General features: G+C 36.2%; 2 protein-coding genes across 3 annotated transcripts in view; one reads left to right on the forward strand and one right to left on the reverse strand.

Annotated features, from left to right (window-relative positions):
- LOC308655499 (uncharacterized protein) overlaps positions 1 to 22,080 on the forward strand; it is a gene marked incomplete at its 5' end in the record, with an annotated part of 119,175 nt that overhangs the window by 9,564 nt on the left and 87,531 nt on the right. The window contains one exon of the mRNA XM_081305595.1: positions 122 to 295. Coding sequence (XP_081161721.1) covers positions 122 to 295 — 174 coding nt within the window. The remainder of the gene's footprint in view (positions 1 to 121; positions 296 to 22,080) is intronic.
- Positions 8,194 to 22,080, reverse strand: part of PLPPR4 (phospholipid phosphatase related 4) — a gene marked incomplete at both ends in the record, with an annotated part of 36,970 nt that continues 23,083 nt past the window's right edge. The window contains 5 exons of one of the 2 annotated variants that reach the window (XM_081308521.1): positions 8,194 to 9,519; positions 12,566 to 12,739; positions 13,367 to 13,424; positions 15,071 to 15,266; positions 17,356 to 17,485. In XM_081308521.1, coding sequence (XP_081164647.1) covers positions 8,194 to 9,519; positions 12,566 to 12,739; positions 13,367 to 13,424; positions 15,071 to 15,266; positions 17,356 to 17,485 — 1,884 coding nt within the window. The remainder of the gene's footprint in view (positions 9,520 to 12,565; positions 12,740 to 13,366; positions 13,425 to 15,070; positions 15,267 to 17,355; positions 17,486 to 22,080) is intronic. The other variant, XM_081308522.1, reaches the window with a different exon arrangement.

Genomic DNA, 22,080 nt, shown 5'->3' on the forward strand with positions numbered 1-22,080 from the left:
CCAACCAAAGAATAGATTTACTCCAAGCTCAGGTAGAAGAATTGGCTGATTTGGTGCTTTTGGGCTGTGTTGATCAACGTGCACATTTATGCATAACCTCTGTCAGATTTAATGATTCCAGGAATGCCTCCCGTATCATCGGAGAATACTTGGCCGGAAATTGGTCCATGGCAGCGGAAGACATGATCCAGTCTCAACTAACCCAGATAGCTGTCTTGAATAGTACCCACGTTGATCCCATAACGTTGGGTCAATTCACTGATTGGATATCTTCTGCCTTTTCCTTTTTTAAAGAGTGGGTGGGGGTAGGCATTTTTGGCGCAATGTGTTGCTTCGGTATGGTTCTCTGCTTGTGGTTTCTCTGCCGCCTTAAGGCCCGCAATGCTCGCGATAAAGCTATGATTATACAAGCACTTGCAGCTTTGGAAACTGGCAACTCACCTCAAGTTTGGCTTGCACAAATTAAACAGTAAACCTTTGACATGGTCGTTGCACCCCAAGTTTTACGGACATTGCACTGGGAACGACATGTCCTTCCTTGTTATTCTCCTAGTGTTGGAAAGCCCTTGCACTCTGCCGGCTTTACTGCCATTGCACACAGATGGGTTTCCACGCTAGTACTTTTCTATCGCTCTATGACCCGTGCCTTTCTTTTAGGGTGTTGCCAACTTGTTTGTCATTGTATTTCTATACAGCCACAGTTCAGCCTCAGAGACCTAATCATGACTGGCTGAGTAGATACCATTAAACGCCTTGGCAACAACGAGCTGATCTTGTAGTACCCAGAGACGGGCAACTTTCACGCTTGCACTGCAACCTAAGACAGGGGAATGGGGCCTCCCCAAAGACGGGTAAGCAATGTAAGGGCAGTGAACGACCTAAGACAGGGGCTACTTGATTCCCTTTGACGTGCTATAAACAGAAGGAAAAAACTGCTGGCAGTGGATTCCCCCCGGCCCCCAGGGCTTGGATCCAGCCCTGATTTGTATGCACGTCAAGGAGGCCAGCTCACAGGGCCTTAACAGCTTTGTGGTGTCTGTTTTCATATTCAGCCAATAACGGTCATGTGGGAACGTCCTGACCTGCTTGGGTCTGATGAGGTTCCTGGTTGAAGGCTTCGTATGAGTAATGGCGATTCACCTCTACTCTTGCCTGTTTTGTTTTTAGTAAACGAAAGGGGGAACTGTGGCGAGCCGCTTCTGCGGACTGTGGTCGCCATTACAAGATGGCGCTGGCCTTGTGGTGGTCTGTGATAAACAACTCCTTCTTTGGGAGAGTTGGCACATGGTTCTTTGACACCCTACGAGAAAGCTCCACGTGGCAGCTTCGCATTGGGTGTTTGGATACTTTATTAAGGCTGGGAGGGACTTCTGGGAGATTAGAAGAACTCTCGAGAGCTTGAATAAACAGCTGTAAGAAGATTCCCGGTGTTGCGTCTTCCTTGCGGGCAAGGGGGTCGCGACACTTATTGAGCACCTGTTGTGGTAGGAGCTACTTACAAAGAGCTTACGATTTTGTGAGCATTACATATGAAATGCCTCATTAATCAAATTGATTAATAATAAAAATTATATGATTAAGTGAATATAGTGAACATGCACAACAAAGATCTATAAATATTCTCAAAGAGATTAGTTAGCCTTTTTGAGAAATGTGCTGTCTCTGGTATCAGAAGATTCATTCATCCAAAATGAGGTAAGTAATATACTAATTGTGAGGGATTAAGAAGTGAACAAAAGACAGTGTCCCTTGCTGTCAGTGCTCTGGGAACACCTGCAAGTTGTGTGGCTGAGTATTTCACTTCTCTGTGTGTTTTACTTTTCTCATATGTGAAACATAGGTAATTATAGTGATTATACTTGAAAGGAGTAGCGATTTTGTGTAAAAGAAGATCGAAATTTAGCCTTGAAGGACAAAGGAGATTTTAGAAAGCCCCCCCAGGAACCATTTTTATCTTCTTTGATCTAATTAGAGACGACACAAAATTTTAGCTGGTCCCAGAATTTCCTAGCTAAAGACTACATTCCTCACCTTCTCTTGTATCAAAGTTTGGGCTAGTTGGGTGGATTATAAAAGATGGATGCCACTTCTATGTCATCTTGAAGACAAAGGTGCTCATTCTTGGCTTCCAACCTCCCTTCTGGGAAACTTGATAATTAAAGCAACCTTAAAAGCTACATGTTAAAGAATGAAAATTCCTCCCCTAGTGTGTGCTGCTTATATCTGTACTACTAATGTCACCAGATGGAATCACACAGAATGTAAAAGATTTATGTTGGCCTTTTCATTCAGCATAGTTCCCTGGAAATTCAATCAAGTTATTGTGTGTATCATTCCTTTTATTGCTGACTGATATTCTGTGGTACAGTGTATAGCAGTCTGTTCAACCATTTACATATTGAAGAACCTTTAGGTTGTTCCAAATCTTTGGCTGTTACTTCTAAAGAAGCTTTGAATATATACGTACCATTTTTAATGTAAACGTAAGTTTTCATTCATAAGAATAAATGCCCCAAACTGTAGGGCAAGTACATGTTTAGTTTCTTAAAGAAATTTCCAGATAGTTTTCCAGAGTTGGTTATACTCTTTTACATTCCCATCAGCAATGTATGAATGATTTAGGTTTACCACATTAATACTAGAATTTGATGTCACTATTTTTGACAGGTATGTAGATACATAGTAATATCTCTGATAGGTACGTAGCAATGGTTTTAAATTGCATTTCCCAAATAGCTAATGATGTTGAACATGTATTCTTGTGGTTTTTTGCTCTCGGGGCATCCTCTGTGGTGAAATATGTGAATACCTTTTTATCCATTTTTATTTTACTGTTTTTTCTGTTTATTGTACTATTGTTTTTCTTTACTATTGAATTTTGATAATTCTTTATATATTCTGGATTTGACCTTAACAGAATGGCTCATAAAGAAAAAAAAAATAAACTGGACCTCATCAAAATTAAGAACACTTGCTCAATGAATGACCCTCTTGAGGAAATAGAATAGTAGTTGCTAGGGACTTGATTGAGATTGGGGAAAATGGGGATAAATGGTCAAAGGGTAAAAGAATTCAGTAATGCAGGATGATGATTTTTTCGGAGATTTACTGTGCAGCATTATGACTACAATTTGTACTATTGCATAAGTAGTACTATATTGTATATTTGAAATTTTCTAAAAGAATAGATCTTAAATTTTCTCACCACACACAAATGGTAACTGTGTACAATGATGGATATGTTAATTTGCTTAATGGGTAATCATTTCACAATATGTATTTATCAAAACATCACAGGATACATCTTAAATGCATAAATTGTTGTCAATTATAAGCAATAAATCACATGTCCCTGGGAGGGGGCTCTGTTGAGCTCTGTTGAGAGGATGAAATGATAAATTACAGTCTCTGAAAAAATATTTGCAAACCAATATCCAATGAAGGACTAGTTCTATAAGCCAGGAATTTTCTCCTTCTTTTGTCTTAAAGTTTTATAATTTCATGCTTTGGAAATAAGTCCTTTAACTCATTTTTGAGATAATTTTTGAAAGGACTCTTTCTGTGAGTCTTTATAGTCATTATTTAACCTAGTTCCAGAATGGGAAAGATTGATCTGGAGGTGGAGTGAATTATATTTTTCTAAAGATCACTACCTTTTCAAGATGTCATAGACTAAAATGTATAAGCCAAAGTAGGTGGAGGGAGGAGGAAAGTTTCTAACTACAGAAAATATCTCATCCAGTACTGCCTTACAAAGCATCCTGAGGTAAGTAAGAGAAAAAGAGATTTTGTGTGAATACAACTCTCATATATTTTGTTCTTCAAAAGCATTCACTTAAATGTCAGTTGTGTTACTTTTAAAAGGTAACTTCAGAATTTTAGTGAGTTTTCATATGGATAGTGACTAGGAATCTGAAGGTAGGAGGTGTAAAAGAAATTAAATGGATGCTCAGCAATTTTCTCAAATAGAGTAGGTTGCAGAACCAAATCTTCACTCATTTCTCCACTCTGTCATAGGCTGTGGTGCACAAATACACACAACTAGGGACTCTAATAATTGTCTAAGCAATGAAATAAAAATCATTTCTATTTTAAATGCTTCATCTAGATATTTTCTTGCATCCAGGTAGCATGGTCACTGAAGATTTCCTATAATTCGATCTTACTAGCATAATCCATATGCTATTACTGAAATCTATGTTATCTTCAAACTGTGACATTTGACACCACAGAATTTTTGAAGATTTCTACAAAATAAAAGCAGAAAACACATTCAACAAACAGAGGAACTGAAGTATTCAGTCATAAGCAGGCCATTCCCCATCATGCAGGCCATGGTTTCCTTCTAGATTTAACCATCTCTGTTCCTTTTGCTTTCTTTCAATAATATTTTTCTAATTTAAATTATTCTCTAAATCATGCATCAATTTCTATATTCCCTTTGAGTTGTAATATGAAATGACCCAAAGACATCAAAGACTTAACCTGTATAAAACAGAAATGGCATGGCCTCTAATAATGGCTTCTTAGGTACATAACCCAGAATCATGCTTACCTTATTCCTCATGAGGAAGGTTCCAGAATGAGAGATGAGGGTTTACAAGTCACTTATTTTGATATAGTATGTGGTAAAATGGCTGACTAGGCTTAGCAAGCCAAATCAGTTTGCTTCTATTAAACTTGTGGTCAAGGAAGAGAATACTACTTAGTCATTTTAGGCAAGTAAGTTATTTTTATTTTCTCATCAGTAGTTGTGATCACAGTATAAGATATGTAATACTAATTCATAGAAATGTAGAAGGGAATTTTGGATATACTTTAGAAAGGGTAATATAGATGAATGTCCTTATTTTAGAGATGAAAATATTAAGAACCAGGGAAGCTTAATAGTGTATTTCAAACATTATGTGACACATATTGTTTTTTTTCACATGACAACTTCTCTAAAATCAGGACATTTCCTATAATAAACAGCAGCTTATAAGGGCTGTTGGCTAAGCAGCAACTATGATGTAATTGCTTGGTCTTCATAAATGCAATTGCTATTCAACAATTGGACAAATTTGGTGGCATTTCTGGACAAGGGCAGCTTCCTGTTGCATTCAACCTACCATTTAATGATAATTTGATGAAACCATAAATCCTGGTCATGATCTAGAAACTTGTGCTAATACCTGCTAATGAGATGTTGAAGTTATCAGTAGTAAAACTCATATAATGGATGCTAATGGGTGGCAAGAAAAGTCTAGAGCTAATAGTGAAGCAATTTTCAAAGAAAAACTGGCACAATGGATAATAATGTTTGGGGAAATATGCACATCAACTATTTTTAGTCAAAAATTGATGAAGAGTGTTTGACCTTGACTCTTTCATATTTTCTTTTTGGTAAGATCAATAACATCATAGCATTGATAGTGAAAAGGTGTATGTCTAAATGAATAGAATTCCTTTGATAGGTACAAAATAAAATTTCTAGAAAAGGAAATGTATTGTAGTTTGACAAACTCTTCTTAGTGCAATTCTTTCTTCTAAATAAATGTGAATTTAATCAATTCAGGTTCATTCTTATTTCCCCAGCAGTTTTCCTATCAGCTAACTTAATATCCATTCATACTTTGTCTGAAGTAAAAACCAAACCATTCCAATTTTGATGAAGAAATCTAATCTTTATTTCTATGATGTTAGCACAATATACTCACACAATAGCTCTGATCTGTAATTAACAAAATACATTTATAGCACTTTACAAACTTTATCAGTTTGGAAAACATTGCATAACATTTTATTAAACACAATACTTTATATATATATTATATATATTCATAATTTTATTTACTTTAAAAAGATAATTAACTCTCTTTATTCAATACTTGATTTTATCAATAAAGCACAGCCTAACAAAGGAAGAAGTGCTCCCATTAGCAAATAAGATAAATAGAACACTACGAAGAGATACCACCTGTTAGTCTGATTTATTTTAAATTAAGGTACCAGTGGAATGTAAACAAATTTTTTTGTAATCTTTTTTTTTTTACAAAAGATGTGTTATCAAATATACATGCAGAGGTCTGAGTTCTAGTGTCTACCGTTATTATTTCCTTAACAATGTGGTACAATTTGTTAAGTCATTAAAAACTGTAGCCTTTGGCACTTTGAGTAGAAAAAGAATATATCAATATTATGTAAAGAAAAAAAATTCAATGACTAGAGAAGTACTTTAAAATCTTTTGTTAAGAAATAGGAAAGATTAGGAAATATCATCTGCACCTGAAATTCTGCAGCTTATTTCTTCTACAGAGTACTAAAACCAGTCCACCTTCCCCTCTGCACGCTGGCACCAGCCAGAAGGAATGTCATGATGGTGGTGATGGTAAGAAGTGGGGAAGGCAGCGGTTTACTCCCACTTCTCTCTCTGAGAAGGAAATTGCCAGAAGGGACATGGTTGAGTCTGTATTTTATTGCCAGGGTTTACAATTCTGCTGGTTTCAGCTAAATTCCTAATGCTTTAGGAGATTGGTGTTTCTAGAAAGCTCTGCCCTTTTCATGTAGAAGCTGATATGATATGATAATATCCATCTCTGAACAACTCATGTTCGCATTGAAACCTGAGCTAAGATCAACCAGCTCTGTTTTTTTTTTTTTTCCTTTTATGCTCTTGGCAATCATCAATTGTACATTAGAATTCTTAAGAAATGGTGTAAAAAGGTTTAATACTAAATTCCAAGAACCAATATTTCTTCATACCTTAAATATTTAACTTGGAAAACACTTCAAAATATTTTGTTTTCATCTTCTTGTTACTGATAGTATTGGTTTCCTTTGATTTAGGCTCAAGGCTTAACAAGATAGGTAGCAAAATCTTGTTGATGGTATATTAAGCACGAAAACTGTGCCTTCAGATATTTTGAAGAAATACACTCTTTATTTATACACTAAAATACTTTCACTTATCAATTTGCTTTTTTTTCCAGATTCTTCCTGTTGGTGTCCAAAAAAAAAAATATTTTAGGGAAGGGGGTAAAATCCAACCACTCTGGCTGTAGATTTCTGGTCATCAGGATATTGGAAAAGGTTAATATCTAGGACAAAATGAAATTTTGGGATTATTATGATGGCAACCTAAGCCAGCTGGTTGGAGACACATAAGGATAGATTTGACCAACATTTCTGGCAAGATAACCCACAATGTCAAGTTTTGGCTCAGATTTCTTGTTTATAACTTCACAGCAGTCTACTCTGCTGAAGGAATGTCAATTATTTTCACTTTTAGAGCAGGAAAACATATCATATAACATCAAATAAAATTAATAAATTAAGAGTCATAAAATGCAAAATATAAACACAACAATTTCAAAAGATTTTCTGAAACAATATGTATTTTTAAATTATGCAGATTTACTCACTGAAAATCAGATTCTTCATTAGCAGTACCTGTACGTAAATAAAAAGCAGCAGAAAAACTATGCATAAAAGTACAAGTTACTTACTCCCATTCACTGAAAATATTCCTACACAAGTTTTGATGTTGAAGAAAGCAAAATTTCGAAGAAGCGCACATAAACCTTCCATTTTCTGACTGTGAGAGCCACTACAGGGAAGCTGCGGTTATCCTATTCTAACACAAAGTAGCCAGCATCTTCTTAATAAAGGAGCATTTCTTTGACAAGGAATTGCACACCACTATTTCACAGCTAAATAGAGTTTGAGAGTTTACATGGTACATGTACTATAATAATCAGCACCACCCATATTGAGCTGTAGGTGCGGATTCTGCAAAATGAATATATAATACTGCATGGCCTCTGCTGTTGGGAAAACCTGTGTGTTCTGGATTCCCACAGCTAATTATAAAGAAAAATCCCCAAAGTTGGCACATTCAGGAAGTAAAATAGTATACATAGAAGGAAACCACTTTCTTTTAATACTGCCCTCTGCAAAACCTTTTGAATCTGATGATAGGTCTTAAGAAAACTCTTCACATTATCACATTAGTTTAGGTTTTTGCATTGTGCTTTTCCCTCCCCCTGATGTTAAATCTACAAGTTTAGTGTGGTAGTTCTCAAGATGTAGAGAGTTCTGTGCGGATGGTGAACTATCTAATTTGTTGAGAAGGCTTTCCGATCCTCCGGAGCAGGTAGAATCAACACTCAGTCTTTTGGGAGTCGCCCAAATGATTGAATGAATGGTCATCACTCAATCCTTATAAGCCCGTGTTGGGGAGGTTCCTTTGTAGAAGATATTTCTAGTGTTTTCTGGGCTGTTGCTTCTCTCAGGGATTAAAATGATGTTGCCCTTTCTCCGAAGGGTGGAGTCGCGGGAAGAGGAAATGGACAGCGTCTCTGAGCCAATTTCACTGCCCTCCACTGGGGTGACACGGATGGTGGTGATCCCATGGTGGTGATGCTCATTGTTATCAATGTTGCTTCTCTTGCGATCTCCAGAACCAAAACTGTCTTTCAGGGACTCACAGCTTTCTGAGTCCCTGTTGAGATCGTTGAGCTCGTAAGTTTGGCGAAGGCTGCCCTTCTCAGGAGCCTTCCATTTCCAGGAGCCACTGCCTTCGCCTTCGGTGGACGGGATCTGGATGATGGGCCTGTTGTTCTCCGGGTGAGCCTCGACTCTCACGATCCCACTGGGCTCGTGGTCTGTCAAGGTTTTGTAGCGGATGGATCCGGTGCAGGAGACCGTGCTGCCTTCCGTGTTCTTGGGGCTACTCTGCAGGACGCCCTGCTGCTTGGACATGGCTATCACTTGCATGATTCGAGGCTGACTGTTGCTTCTGTTACAGGCCACGGTCTTCTCAGCTGCCTTCAACCACTTGGCCCGAGCGGAGCTACTCTTGGGGGAGGTGCTTATGTTTTCCTGGGTCTCCTCAGGGATGTGCACCAGCTGTGAGGAGCCAGGGCGGGACTGGATGGACACTCTTGGGCCTCCAGGCATGCTGTTGTTACACCCGGGGACAGTGCTCGGCTGGATCTTGAGGTACTGATTGCCAGGAGCGTGGTGGTCTCCATTCACCCCCACCCTGGATGGCTCTGAGCTTGACCTCATTTCTATGGATCTGGGGGGTGACTGCCCGGGCTCAGTCTCCATTACTTGCAGAGACAACTTCCGACTCTCATTCTTATTCTTCCACTGGGTGAGGAGCTGCTTGGATCGAGCGGAATCCATAGAGGCATGAATGCTCGCGTTTCTTCTGACAGGGTCTTCCACGGAGGGCGTGTTGGCTCTCGGCAGGGTGTTGCTGAAGGTAACCATGTTCTCCTTCCCCATGGGGCTCCGCGGAGTAATGATTTCCACGTCGGCGTTTGCCCTTTTGAGGTTTGTTAGGGAGCTGGCGTCTCGGTGGTTTCGGTTGAGGATGCCCTCTGTGTGAGCAATCCCGTCACTGCTGCTGCCGTTTTTAGCTGCTAGAACCCGGCTGGGGTCCTGATTGAGATCTGTCAGAGACCGGAGGGCTTCTCTGTGCTGAAACATACTGTCTTCACTAGGCAGAAAATTCCCCACAGCATACAGGCCCTAGTTCAAGGCAAAACCATAAATATCATGCTCTAGGACGCGTACCTGCTGTTTCCCCCAGAGTGCATGACATGCATAAATAAGTCAGGTGCTAGGGGGAAGCTTTTTTTTTTTTTAACCACAAATAAACAAGACAATTATTTGGGAAAACAGTAAGCTCTGTCCTAATTAACTGAACTAATTGTACAGAAACACAGACACCATCTCTTTTTCCCATCCTCCTGGATGTTTTTGACATTTACCCTGTGTATTTCTGAGAAGAAAAGGAGACAGTGAAAGAAATAAGGACATTTTGTTCTGTCTTTCAAAACAACTCATTTTTTTTTCTGGATTTGGGAACTTCCCTGTTGAGAGGCACCTTAAAAAATTTAAATGATTTATTTGGCCTTCTATTTTCAATCATACCTTATGTTGAAAAGCAGAAGAGTTGCAGAACAATGGATCATTCATAAAGCGTGATTTCCAGTTTTGAAATGAGGTCAGAGAATATATTGTCACAACTCATATTGAGGTCAGCCTTGCCTGTTTAGCCTTGTACAGGGTGCACTCAGCAGAGAGGGCAGAAGCCACTGCCAAAGTTGGTGTACCCATGTTCCTTCCAGATTCACCCTTGACCTTCAGTGGGGGAATCTTAATTAAGTTAATGCCACTACACTCAGTCTGAGCCAAATTTTACTTCATTTTGTCTTTCAATCTTTTTTGTTTGTTTGTTCATTTTTTTTTTTTTTTTTAGATTTGGGAAAAGGTAAAAGTTCAAAGTCAAAGTTATTACTTTTTTTTTTACATATAGTAGATTGAATCTCTACTGAGTTTTAAGATTTTGGGGAAGCTTTTAAGATTATGGAGCAGATATATACTTGGGTGCTTATTTCAACAGAAGGTAACCACTGTCAACCTTTTAAGATTAAACAATGGAATTTCATGGATTTAACATTATATAGAATGTTTCACAATGAAGAGCATCATGGACTTAGAACTGATAAATTTCCAATCTCAGGGTATGGAGTACAAACAAGAATGGAATAAAGTCAAGCTTCTGCCTCTATAGCTATTTTAATTCCTGATTAAAATCCTCTTAAATAGTATTCGTCTAAACTGTTACCATTACAAGTCACCAGAAGAAGTGACCCAATGTTCTACTGATTGTATTTAAATTTGTAAGTTTGGACAACTCTTCCACTGGACAGTAAGCTCTGGATATTGTCCAATATTCAGTGCCCAGGATGCTTATCTCGTTTTAAAACTCTTTTCATATTATGAGGCAAATAGTTATTATCCTCATTTTATAGATGAAGAAACAGGCTTCTAAGAAGCTATGCAACTTTCCCAAATGGGCAAGTTTCAGGAAAGTTGAAATTCATCCCCAATTTTTTGATCTGTAAGTCCCATACTAATTCCAGGACACTTACACCAGTGCAAAGGCAATGTATGAACTAGAGTGGCAGTTCTCAGCCTCTTTATTCCTACTGTAGCATTGCTGGTCAATACTCCTGTGGCTTATGCACCATTTCCAGCACACTAATTTTAATGTGATCCCTTTCTACTCCACTGACGAAAACATGTGAGTGAGAATGAGATGTAAAGTAACAATCCTGACTGTGCTAGTTTATAACATTGGAAAGTAAATCATTGCACACTTCAATACTTTTACTATTTTTTTGTAATCATCTTGTCTATTCTCAAGTGTCACAAGACCACATAATTTAGAACTCCTGCTATAGACAACTAACTTTTATTCTCTGTCAGGTCCTCTCAGTTTCCTTCATTATTACCTTTTTTTTTTTTTTTTCCTGCATGTTCCTTCCATATTGGTAGTCCCTGGCTCCTTTTATTCTTATGATTTGGCAATTTTATATGCTGCAAATAACTACTTTGATACTTCTACCAATAATATCCATCATTTAGAAATCTCAGTACTGATTGTTATTTTGAACCTCAGACACAACTATTGAGTTGCCTATTGATTAAATTGAACTCATCAACTCTGCTTTACCTGACCAACCTGTTTCCTCTATCATTTACCCATTCTGCTCATGAAGTCATCATTAGTTCATTCTTCCAAGCTATAAATCTGCCCCTTATCTCCCCTTCCTCCTGTTTCCTCACCCTCCACTCTTTCACATGGCCATATCCTTGAAGATGTAATTTATTCTCCTTGACTGCCCTCTTTCCTTCCTTACTTTAAGAAACTCTAATGTTTTTAATAATATAAACACATCAGGGCTGGGGTTGTGGCTCAGAGGTAGAGTGCTTGCCTACCATGCATGAGGCACTGGGTTCAATCCTCAGCACCATATAAAAATAAAATAGAGATATTGTGTCCACCTATAACTAAAAAATAAATATTAAAAAACAAAAACAAACAAAAAAACATCATTTCTGTAAAGGCTTCTTCATGTTCCTTAGATAGTTTGCTATTCCCAAAGGACTTCATTTACACCTTATTATAACATTTAACATATTGCTAATGGTAATATTTATATAGTAAATTTCTAAAGAAAACCTCTTATTTTTCACTGTTTTAATAATCAGCACAGTGCTAGAAAAGAGTGGATATTGAATATATGAAAAATGAATGAATGAATGAATGAGCAAATAAAATGGATAATCTCAGTTTCCTTATGCTGCAAATATTTATCTTGAAGATCAGGTTTGAAAGTAACACAATATTAGAGAATTTACAAAACAAAATTACATTTAGGTGCCAACATCTGTGTTACTATGGAAATTAAACCTTCATTTTCACAAACCTTTCATAAATATTCACTTTTCTCATCTGTAAAGTTGTATTAATAATATTATATGTCATTGTTGTAAAGATAAAATACAGCAATTCTTAAATCACAACTTTCGGCTCAGAATAGAGTTCAATAAATTATTATACTGAAAGAGGGATGTGTAATTCGACTTAGAATGGAGACACAGCCTGAGCTTTGTCTCATGAATACAAAATACTTTTTGAGTAAATTATTATTGTGCAAAATATGGTATTTATAGTTCTCCATTTCAAACTATGGCTCATCAAAAATAATAATAAATTATTTACCAAATACAGTGCAATGCCTCCTCCAATTAAAAACCCACAATAGACATCAACAGGGTGATTCTTATACTGTGTTATCCGTGTTAGCCCGCAGATGATTCCACAGATGATAAATGTGAAGACCAAGAGGGGTTTCAGGAGCTTAGAGGAATCCGTTAATGTGGAATTGAAGTACATCTTAAAAATGAAAGAAATGGGTTAATTATGCTCGAACAGCTATTTTATTAGAAAATTCTTCTCTCTGCTATGGCTATTCTCCACCTGGTAAGAGGGGAAATGCATGACAAAATTCATCAAATAAATAACAGATCTCATTTAATTACATGGAAGTCTAAAAAAATGAGACAGTAGAATTAGATCACAATTTAATCTCCATGTTAGTTGTCACATAATTATAGTCCATTTTCCTCACAAAAGACTTAATGCGCTACAATTACTATTCATTGCACAACATTTTCAAATTTACACTGACCTAGAACTCACCATTGTTATATAAATATTGAAAATTGTGTGTGTGTTTGTGTGTAATTCTTTTTTGTATTTTTAATATTCGTGTATTTCACAATACCCTCCCAACAAAGTATAATATTGCATTAAGAGGACACAAGATAAATAAATATAACTGTAGAAAAAAAATTTACTGTACCATATTTTTAATAGTAGCTTTTGATTCCTGCTTTTGATGCCATTGCATTGAAGGGATGCACTGTTCAAGCTTATGAACTAATCAGTCACCTGGAGACAATGATTGTCCCTCTGATTTTCTACAGGGCACAATTCAATGAAAAAGAACTAATTACTTACCGAAACGTACACGGCTGCAAAGGCAGCGAGGGTCGCGTGTTGAGAAGGGAACGACTTTCTGCCAAAGGAAGACAGTCCAGTTATGTCTTTTAGCTTAGATACAATGTTAGCAATCATCTCAACCCTGGGTGGTTAAAATGGTCAACTTAGGCCACAAGACAACAATGGTAACTTTAACTTATGTATAGTTTTCTGTGGAAAACCTGGCAATTAAAAAAAAAAAAAAAAGCCTGCCACTGCTAATCACCATTAGTGTTAAAGAATACTAGGAATGTGCTTTCCTGTATTAATAAGTACCAGCTTGACAAAGGAACTTCTTGATTATGCCATTGAAATGATGTTGGAAAGTAGAAATGGAATGGAAAAAAGGATAATTGTTCTTCAGTATTAGAATTATGTTAAAGTAAAAGTTCATAAAAACTTAAAGATTTACAGCTTTAAAACTTTTCTGTGATTTTAAGTATGCAATTTCATTTACAAAAAACTGTAAAAAGACAGAAGTATTTTCTCACAGCAGTAGGTCTTCTATACTCTGGAAAGCCTAAGAAAAGTCCAATTTTAATGTTTCTTGGTGTATTCCACCTTAAAATAATTATCGTCTCAAGAATGTCAGAGCTTTTTTATTTAGTTAAGCAATTAAAGGAGCAGGGTTGGTGTGCTGGATGACAGAATAGTGGAAGAGACAACTGAAAAGGATGGTCCAAAAAGAAGACAGATTTTTTGCTATGCGTTAAAAATTGAGAAAAATAAAATTCATGTATATTAGTGCTCTCCTAATTATTTGGTATTTATTATCAACACAGATGAAATAATGTAATAGAACTGAGGAATCACTGATGACAGGTCTTGATTATTGAAAGGTCATGAGAACTTGAATGTATATCATGAAATATTGGGTTCTGATTCTTCAAGCTCACTTATCAAAGTATTTTTCCCTCTTCAATAGATTTTTGAGAACTCACTGAATGACCAATTCAAATGTATCATAATCATTTATTTACCCATATTCCTTTATAATTTATTGCTTGTAAATTTCTTAGGTACTTTCTCCTGTCATAAAAGTTTATCTTTACTTTATTGATTGAAAAAAAAAAAAGCAATGCATTAGTAGTTCTTGAGTTTTCCCTGTTCCTTATTTTCTGAAATGTAAGGCCAGAAGCTGTTCCAATCTTCTGTGTTCATCAAAGAAAACAAATGACATTGTAGATGTTACCTCTTTCCAAACTCAACCAAAGTGAAAATTCTTGATTCTTTGTCCAAAAGATATGAGATAGATATTTACTACATTGGTGTTTAGTGTTCCACTTTAGCCAATATAAGATATATATATATATATATATATATATATATATATATATATATAGACTATAAGCCATAAGTAGCCAAATATCCTAAAGTAAACCAATTGTGGTAACCTAAAATGAGTAGCAGTTTGCTTTTAGGTCATTCCAGTCATAAGGTGTGACTGGAATACTATGATATGAAGACTAGTAGGAGACTATAATGCTAAAATCTAGAGAATACAAGAAGGATTTGGAATGAGCCACCAATGGATTTCTGTACAAACACTAAAGAAATTGTTAAATGGGGGGGGGGGGTAATCAAAGTTGTTATGACTGATATATCATGCTTAAGGTGGTACCCCAAACAGTTACTGAATAATGAAAACGTTGCATGCAATATTCTTAGATCTCAGTTTCTAACCTGCCACTGTTGATAACGGTAAGGTCAGATCCTGAGCAAATATCTTCCACAATGTAAGAATTTTCTTTGCAAGATACATTCAGAGAGGTATAGTTTGGCTTGCACACAGTCAGAAAGTATGGTGCCTGATATCCTGTGGACAGTTGTATGATATCTGTAATGAGAGCTGTAGAGCATAGTCCAAAGACATGAACACCTACAAGCAAAATGAAAAAAGCTGTTACCAAGTTGGTGGCCAGTGCCAATGCTGTATCAGCTTCAATCCTGCTTATTGCACCTTAACAGGGAGACCTCAAAATCGCTTGTCATCATCAATTTCCCTAGGTTAATTTTGAGAAGATGGTATAGAAAATTTCTAAATTTCTTAACAGATACTTAAAAGCAAAATGATTATTTCCAAAGTAGTAATTTAAGGCATTTGTGTCAGTTTTGTTAAATAGGGCCAATCTTTAACATTGTCTACCATATGCCACTTGTCAAACACCTTGCATATCTTAAGGTGACAAAATATGTGAATTGAGAGGGATTAAATTAGAAGAATGAATCAAAAATAAAAATAATTTAAAACTTGCTAGGCATTTTTTTATGCTGCCAGGACTTTCTTCTTGTGGTCCATCACTCTAGCCAACAGTTAAACCAAACTCTATCAAATCCATTCTCATTCCCTACATTCATGCTAGAATGCTAATTAAAACAGAGAAGAGGCTTGCAGGTTCTGTCGTGGAAACAACAATCATAATGTAGGAACACAGCTATGGAGCCTCCCTCAGTGTTTGGAATTTGGGGATGATGTTTTTATATCTACCACCAAAATTCTATCTTTTTTTTGTCAAAAAATATGTCTGCTTGTGGTAGCTTGCTTGTCCTTGTCCTTAGGAGTCTTGCTCTGTGACTATGTACACATGGCCTGGAACTGACTGGCTCCCTACAGATTGTCTTGATTCCCTGAATTCATTCTTACTTGATTGCCTGATTCTGATTCATGAGTTACTCAGAAATCCATAAGAAAGGCATCTCAGTAATTCTTCACTAGCCACCTCTAGACCAAGAGCCCTGGCTTGCACATTAGCCTGTTTTATATTTTTCTTCTCTATTTAATGTCATCAAACTAACACTCTTTCAATTCCTGCTCTGCCCACACACCTGGGATTCATGACACAGAAATTTTATTTCCACCTTCTTATTCCCAGAAGTATGCAAGGACTTTGCAAAGAGTTTAAATAATAAGGGAAATGTACTTATGCTTTTGGAAAACTAGAATCTTTAGGTATACAGATGTTGAGGTGGTTGACAGCATTTTAGAGAAGGTAAATGCCCTTTTGTCCACACACTTGATTATGTTAGGAAAACTTTCTTTGAGATGAGCTTATGTGTCCTGGAGTTTTATTTCCTTGCCTTGGATCCTGCTAAGGGTCCTATTGTTTTCTTACCATTTCAATCTGATGCTTAGAGGAGCAGACTTTAGGAAATGATTTAGATCAGATATTTCCTCTTGCAACAGAAAAGATTGCATTTAATCATCTACCAGATATTAAATGTAGCTGCCTACTTCTTTGAACTGACATGTCAAACATAAAAATAACTTTTACTGACTTTCTTGGGGTGAATATAAAACATTTAGATTGGTGTGGTATATTGTGGGTGGTTACTTAACTCACTTATTAAAAAAAAGGACAATGACTCAATCTATATTAATATGGTCCCATGCTAATTTAGAAGAGATGAAGACTTAGAAATTGATTCTGTTGCTGCTTAACTAGGCCTATAGATTTTTTACAGTTCTCATAGAAGAAACAAAAGAAGAGTCAGAGATTATAACCCACGAAAAATAGTCACGATGCAGTATACTATTGTAACATTTTGACATTTCCACATAACTTCTGGATGAACACACTCCAAGAAATGGAATCACCTATGTGACTAAAGTAACTTCTAAAGAGTTATTGCACTGGCTTGCTCATGTTTTTTTCTCCATTAAAAAAAAAAAAACTGAACACACATTCAGTGAAACCATTTAAAGTAAATTCATGCTTCAACTTGAAGTAAGAAAAAAATACACTGAAATTCATGGCAAGTTAGCTTTCCAAACAAGGACCATAACTGTAAATCATAGATTGCAGATAGCCTAAATTTTGGTGTTTTAACAGTTTCTTGTATAATGTAAAACACATCATGTACTTAAATTATACATCTAAATTATAGCTTTAGAGACTTAATATCTGTAATTAAATATAACATTTCTATTTGTAAAAACATTTCCTTTCTTTGTGACTCCTCACACCCACCAACAAATCTGACTGCTCTTCTAAGAAAAGAGTTGAAGTTGCAGCCTCCGGCATTAATGTTAGGTTCCAGTCCAACTCCATTTCTTCTTTTGGAGAGGCAACAGTAGAGAATTCCTTCTCCTACCATAATCTGAAAAACACAAAGGGCGTTCAGGAAAGGAGTGTTGGTATGCCTGTTATACAACAAATATAAAAGAATTATATATCATCTCAACACACCATCGGTTCAACAAAGCAAAGATGTATTTTTCTTAAAAGGTTTAGCAAAAATAAACCATTTCTCCTGGTTATCTGAACAAGTGATGAGAAGAAAACAAAATCAGGGCACTGTGAGATTTGCCTGGATCTTCTGTCCTCCTGAGTACTGCTCAAGGGTGTGAGAGCATCCTAGCATTTCAATGTGGCTACAGCAATTGGGCTTTAACACTTTTCCCAACCATACGTAGGTTAATCACGGGATGAGTGATTCTATCCTAACTCTTAGAGCTTTGGTATTTCATCCCTAAAATTGTGAAAAGAAGATGAGTGGGAGAAGGTAAAATGAGAATTAGGAACCAGATTTTATATATATTTGTAGATGGACACAACACCTTTATTTATTATTTATTTGTTTATTTTTTATGTAGTGCTGAGGATTGAAACCAGCACCTCACACATGCTAGGCAAATACTCCACTGCTGAGCCACAACTGCAGCCTGGAAACATTTTTTTTCCTAGCAGATTAGGTTAACAAACCAACTTGGAATTTAGTAGAAGGACCAGTCTATAGAAAACACATGTGAGTATGAACAGGTACTACCTACAGCACAGCTGCCCCATAAAAATTTCTGCCAGAATCAAACTCTGTTTTTCAACTACTCACATGTAGCTGTTGAGGATTTGAAATGTAGTTACTACAAATGAGCTGAGTACTTAATTTTATTTCCTTGTATTATAATACATTTTTTAAAATTAAATTAATTTAGACTTTAAATAGCCACAAATGGCCAGTGGTTATTTTATTGGAGAAGGCAGATAATAAGAGAATCCAGTTAAGCAGGTAGTATTTTCTAGGTGGAAGACATTTAGACAATGTGTTTGAAATGGAGAGAGAACCATACCACAGAATCAGGACCGTCCTAAGGTAAGGAATGATGCACTTTGCTGCAGGATTTTAGGACATGGGAGATCTGTGAAGGAACTCAATATTACTTAAGCATTGTTTCCTTCAGGAGGTTTTCCTTGAACCCTCTTATTGTACCCTGAATTACATCTCTTTCTGTGTGGCTCGATTAACACCTAGTCCTTTTCTCTAGCACAGCTTTATTCCAGAGCACTTTAATTGTTCATTTGATTGTCTCTCACTATGCTAGGACACTTATAAGGAAGAATCATTTCTTAGTTACCTTTTTCCTTACTGCCTCATATATTGCCTGGCACTGCAGGATTTGTGTTTGTGACCTTGACCAAGAGACTCAGTTTTGCTAACTACCATGTACATTTGAGTTGTTACTTATTCTACACAATAAAAATAAGATTTGAATTTATAAGTTATATTTATGCAAAAATTTCAAATAGCCTAAGAAATTGTTGTGAAATTAGATAGATTTATATAAGTATAGGAAGCTGAAGGAAGTAGGGTTTTATGACATAACAACTATATCTCATATATAAGATATCATGTCAGTGTAAAGATTTAAACCAAAGTCCGAGCTAGAACTATTGTTAGATTTTCCAGGGGACCTTTCCCAGTTCTCATTACCAGTTTAGTATTTATTTTATGAAGTATTTAAAATTATAATACATAGTTTTTAAATGGCACTATGTTGGCAATAAGCCTTTGACCTTCTCTTTCAAATGTTCAAATTGCTATACTTAGTTTTGTATGTAATGTGCCATATGTACCATTATAAAGAATTTAATTTGTATAAAAATTTAAAAAATAATTCTCTTAAAGGAACTCTGCCAATTTCATACATATGATAATCATATCACACAAAAACCTCATTTAAGGCCAATCAGTATAGACAAAACCAAAAGAGATTTATTTTAAATAATGAAGCATTAAGTTAGCTATTTGTACTTCTTGACAAGCACCATCCTGTAGCAGCAGCACCTCAAGTCATACGTGGAAATGTCTAGGTGCAACACTGTGTAGATAGATGTGATATCATACGCTGCTCACAGGGAATGGTATCATGACCATCTCAAACTCATCATTGGAAGAAAATTAACCACTTGAAAGACATTGTTGTATGTTTAACAGAGATTGATTTCATCTTCACTTCTTCAATAACAATTCTGTGAATATTTTTGCTTTTCTCTTTCCAATTATGTGTAATAATTCACATGAATGCTAAATTACCTAAGAATTTATTGGTACAGTGCCACTGGGGAAATGTGTCTTATTATACAACACAACAGTCATTATCTCAAGTGACCTTGAGATTTCAACAGTTTTATTTTAGTTGCTTTAATATGCTTTTACTCCTATGTCAAGAAGGCATGTCAACAATATTTGCCTTTATTATGAAATACAGAGAGAGGTTTCTGTCAGTATTTTGATGTTACTCAATTGTCCCTCTCGTTAAAGAAGACATCAATTTTCTTTTCATACTTGTATTCACTTAACCTCAATCTATATGCCATTGTATGAATTTTCAAAATGATTCAATCTGGTTTAAAGAGAATTCTCAGTGTAAGGAGACATGCTTCCTGGTGCATTTCCAAAGGCCCCAGTTTACTTCCCCCTTTTGGTTGGCATGCTGACATGGTGTCAGGATTTAGGTTTGACAATAATGTTATTTGTTGCTATTATTGTTTTAAACAGAAAGCAGTTTATGACAAGTATCTTTTCACAATAGTCTGTTTTGCTCTGTACCCAAGCCTGAAAAGAAGCAACACAACTGTGTATGTGTGTGTGTGTGTGTGTGTGTGTGTGTGTGAGAGAGAGAGAGAGAGAGAGAGAGAGAGAGGGAGAGAGAGATATCTTGGATGGGTTTTGGGAAGGTGTTTTGTAATGACTCTACTCCACAGAAAATGTTAGAGGAAACATTGTGCGAATTATTATAAAACTCCCACCCTTAGAATAGACCCATAGGGAAAACTCACAATCCAAAAGTCTTTTTTTTTTTCTGTTTTTGAAAAATAAAGCAAATCAACAAATACATTGTAATGCTTGTCATAGTGTGTTTAATGTTTAGATTTCCAATGAGTATCTTTTAGGAGCCCCAACACATTTAATACCCTACATGTTGGTTGTATAGTCTCCTGGATCCAAAATTAGCATCTAGGAACTATAATCAAATTATGATATAATTCGACTAGAAAATTAGATGTATGTTTCCTTTAACAATATGTAATAAAAATTATATTTCATAAATATTTGCAATAAACACAGACATTTGGTGTTTTTTTTCCTTAGAAATAATCTCTAAAGGACCTAAACAAAAATGAGTGTCTTATTTTTCACTCTAAAGTAAATGAACTTGAATGTTAAGAATAAAATTTTGTAACTTAAGGGCAATTTTGGAGAAAGAAAAATGTGCATTTCACAGACACCAAGGCATTTTAATTTCATGTATAATATCACAAAGACAAGTAAAAAAAATCTAAAAAGCAAACACTAAAAGTTTTATTCTTAATTGCCTACACAAAAATCAGTGGATCTTTTTCTCTGTTCATATGAAGATCCTTTTAAAGAATACTGCTGATGTGTTTGTTTTGCTTTCTCTTCTGTTTGAATAAATGAACATAAAAAGCCCCTCTCTGCACAGTCTTCTTTAAAAGTCATTTCCAAATGAAGGGTTCCTCTTGCCTCCCAACTTCCTCTTCAACTGCATTTTTGGAAAAGTCTGATGTAGTCATAAAGATGAAAAGAAAATGGCATCCTTGACAATCAGAGAATAGAATCTGTTATTTTCATTTTCAGGGTCGGGAAAGAATTGGGGGAGTAATGTGGGAAGGCTAGAGAAAGAATTATGATCCTAGAACAAGTTGATTACAGACCCCACAGCATGGATGTAGAGAAAATGTGTGTTTTGTGCAATGTCTTCAAAAACAGAGGCAAATGAAATTGGAGTTGAATTTAGAAGTAGTGTATGTTTGAAGTGAAAGGTATGAAAAACAATGTTTGAGATCAGTGATATCAAAATTTGTCTCACCTCCCAGTTCTTTACTAAAAACCTGTGAAATCAGTGTGGTAGAAAACAATTACTGACATCCTAAACTACTTTATGGCTTTCAAGTGACATGGGGGACAATCAGGGCCCCAAGATGCAAATAGTTGCCTAGTTTGCTTCCTTTCCCACTAAGGTGTGCCCAACACAACACCCGTAGAGGTGCAACGGAGACGCCTTGTGGAAGGAATCGGTGCTGACATTCCTGGGTCACTCATGTCTCATTTCTCAGGGCTCCAGAAAGTAAGCTTTGAACCGACTCCCATAAAGAGCATCCCTAAACTGTGTATTGAGACTTTTGTTACAGGAAGTGAGGGAGTTAACAGAGGCAAGGACATGGTGATGAGGCCAAGGTCCTTGTCCCTAGGACATATAACAATGTCAGGAAATGAAGCTAGTTGAAATAAATGGTCCTGGCAGGGAGCATCACAATTAAATTTGCTTTCCAAGTGACTTGATGAGATACCCTGGTGAGCAACAACTTCCAGATATGTAAAACGTAAGTTATTTAAATGATTAAATATCAACACAGTGTTTTTTTTAGCACAGTCATGAATATTTGTGTAGT

The sequence above is a fragment of the Spermophilus citellus genome (genome assembly GCF_964194105.1).
Source record: "Spermophilus citellus genome assembly, chromosome: 9".
Lineage (NCBI taxonomy): Eukaryota > Metazoa > Chordata > Mammalia > Rodentia > Sciuridae > Spermophilus > Spermophilus citellus.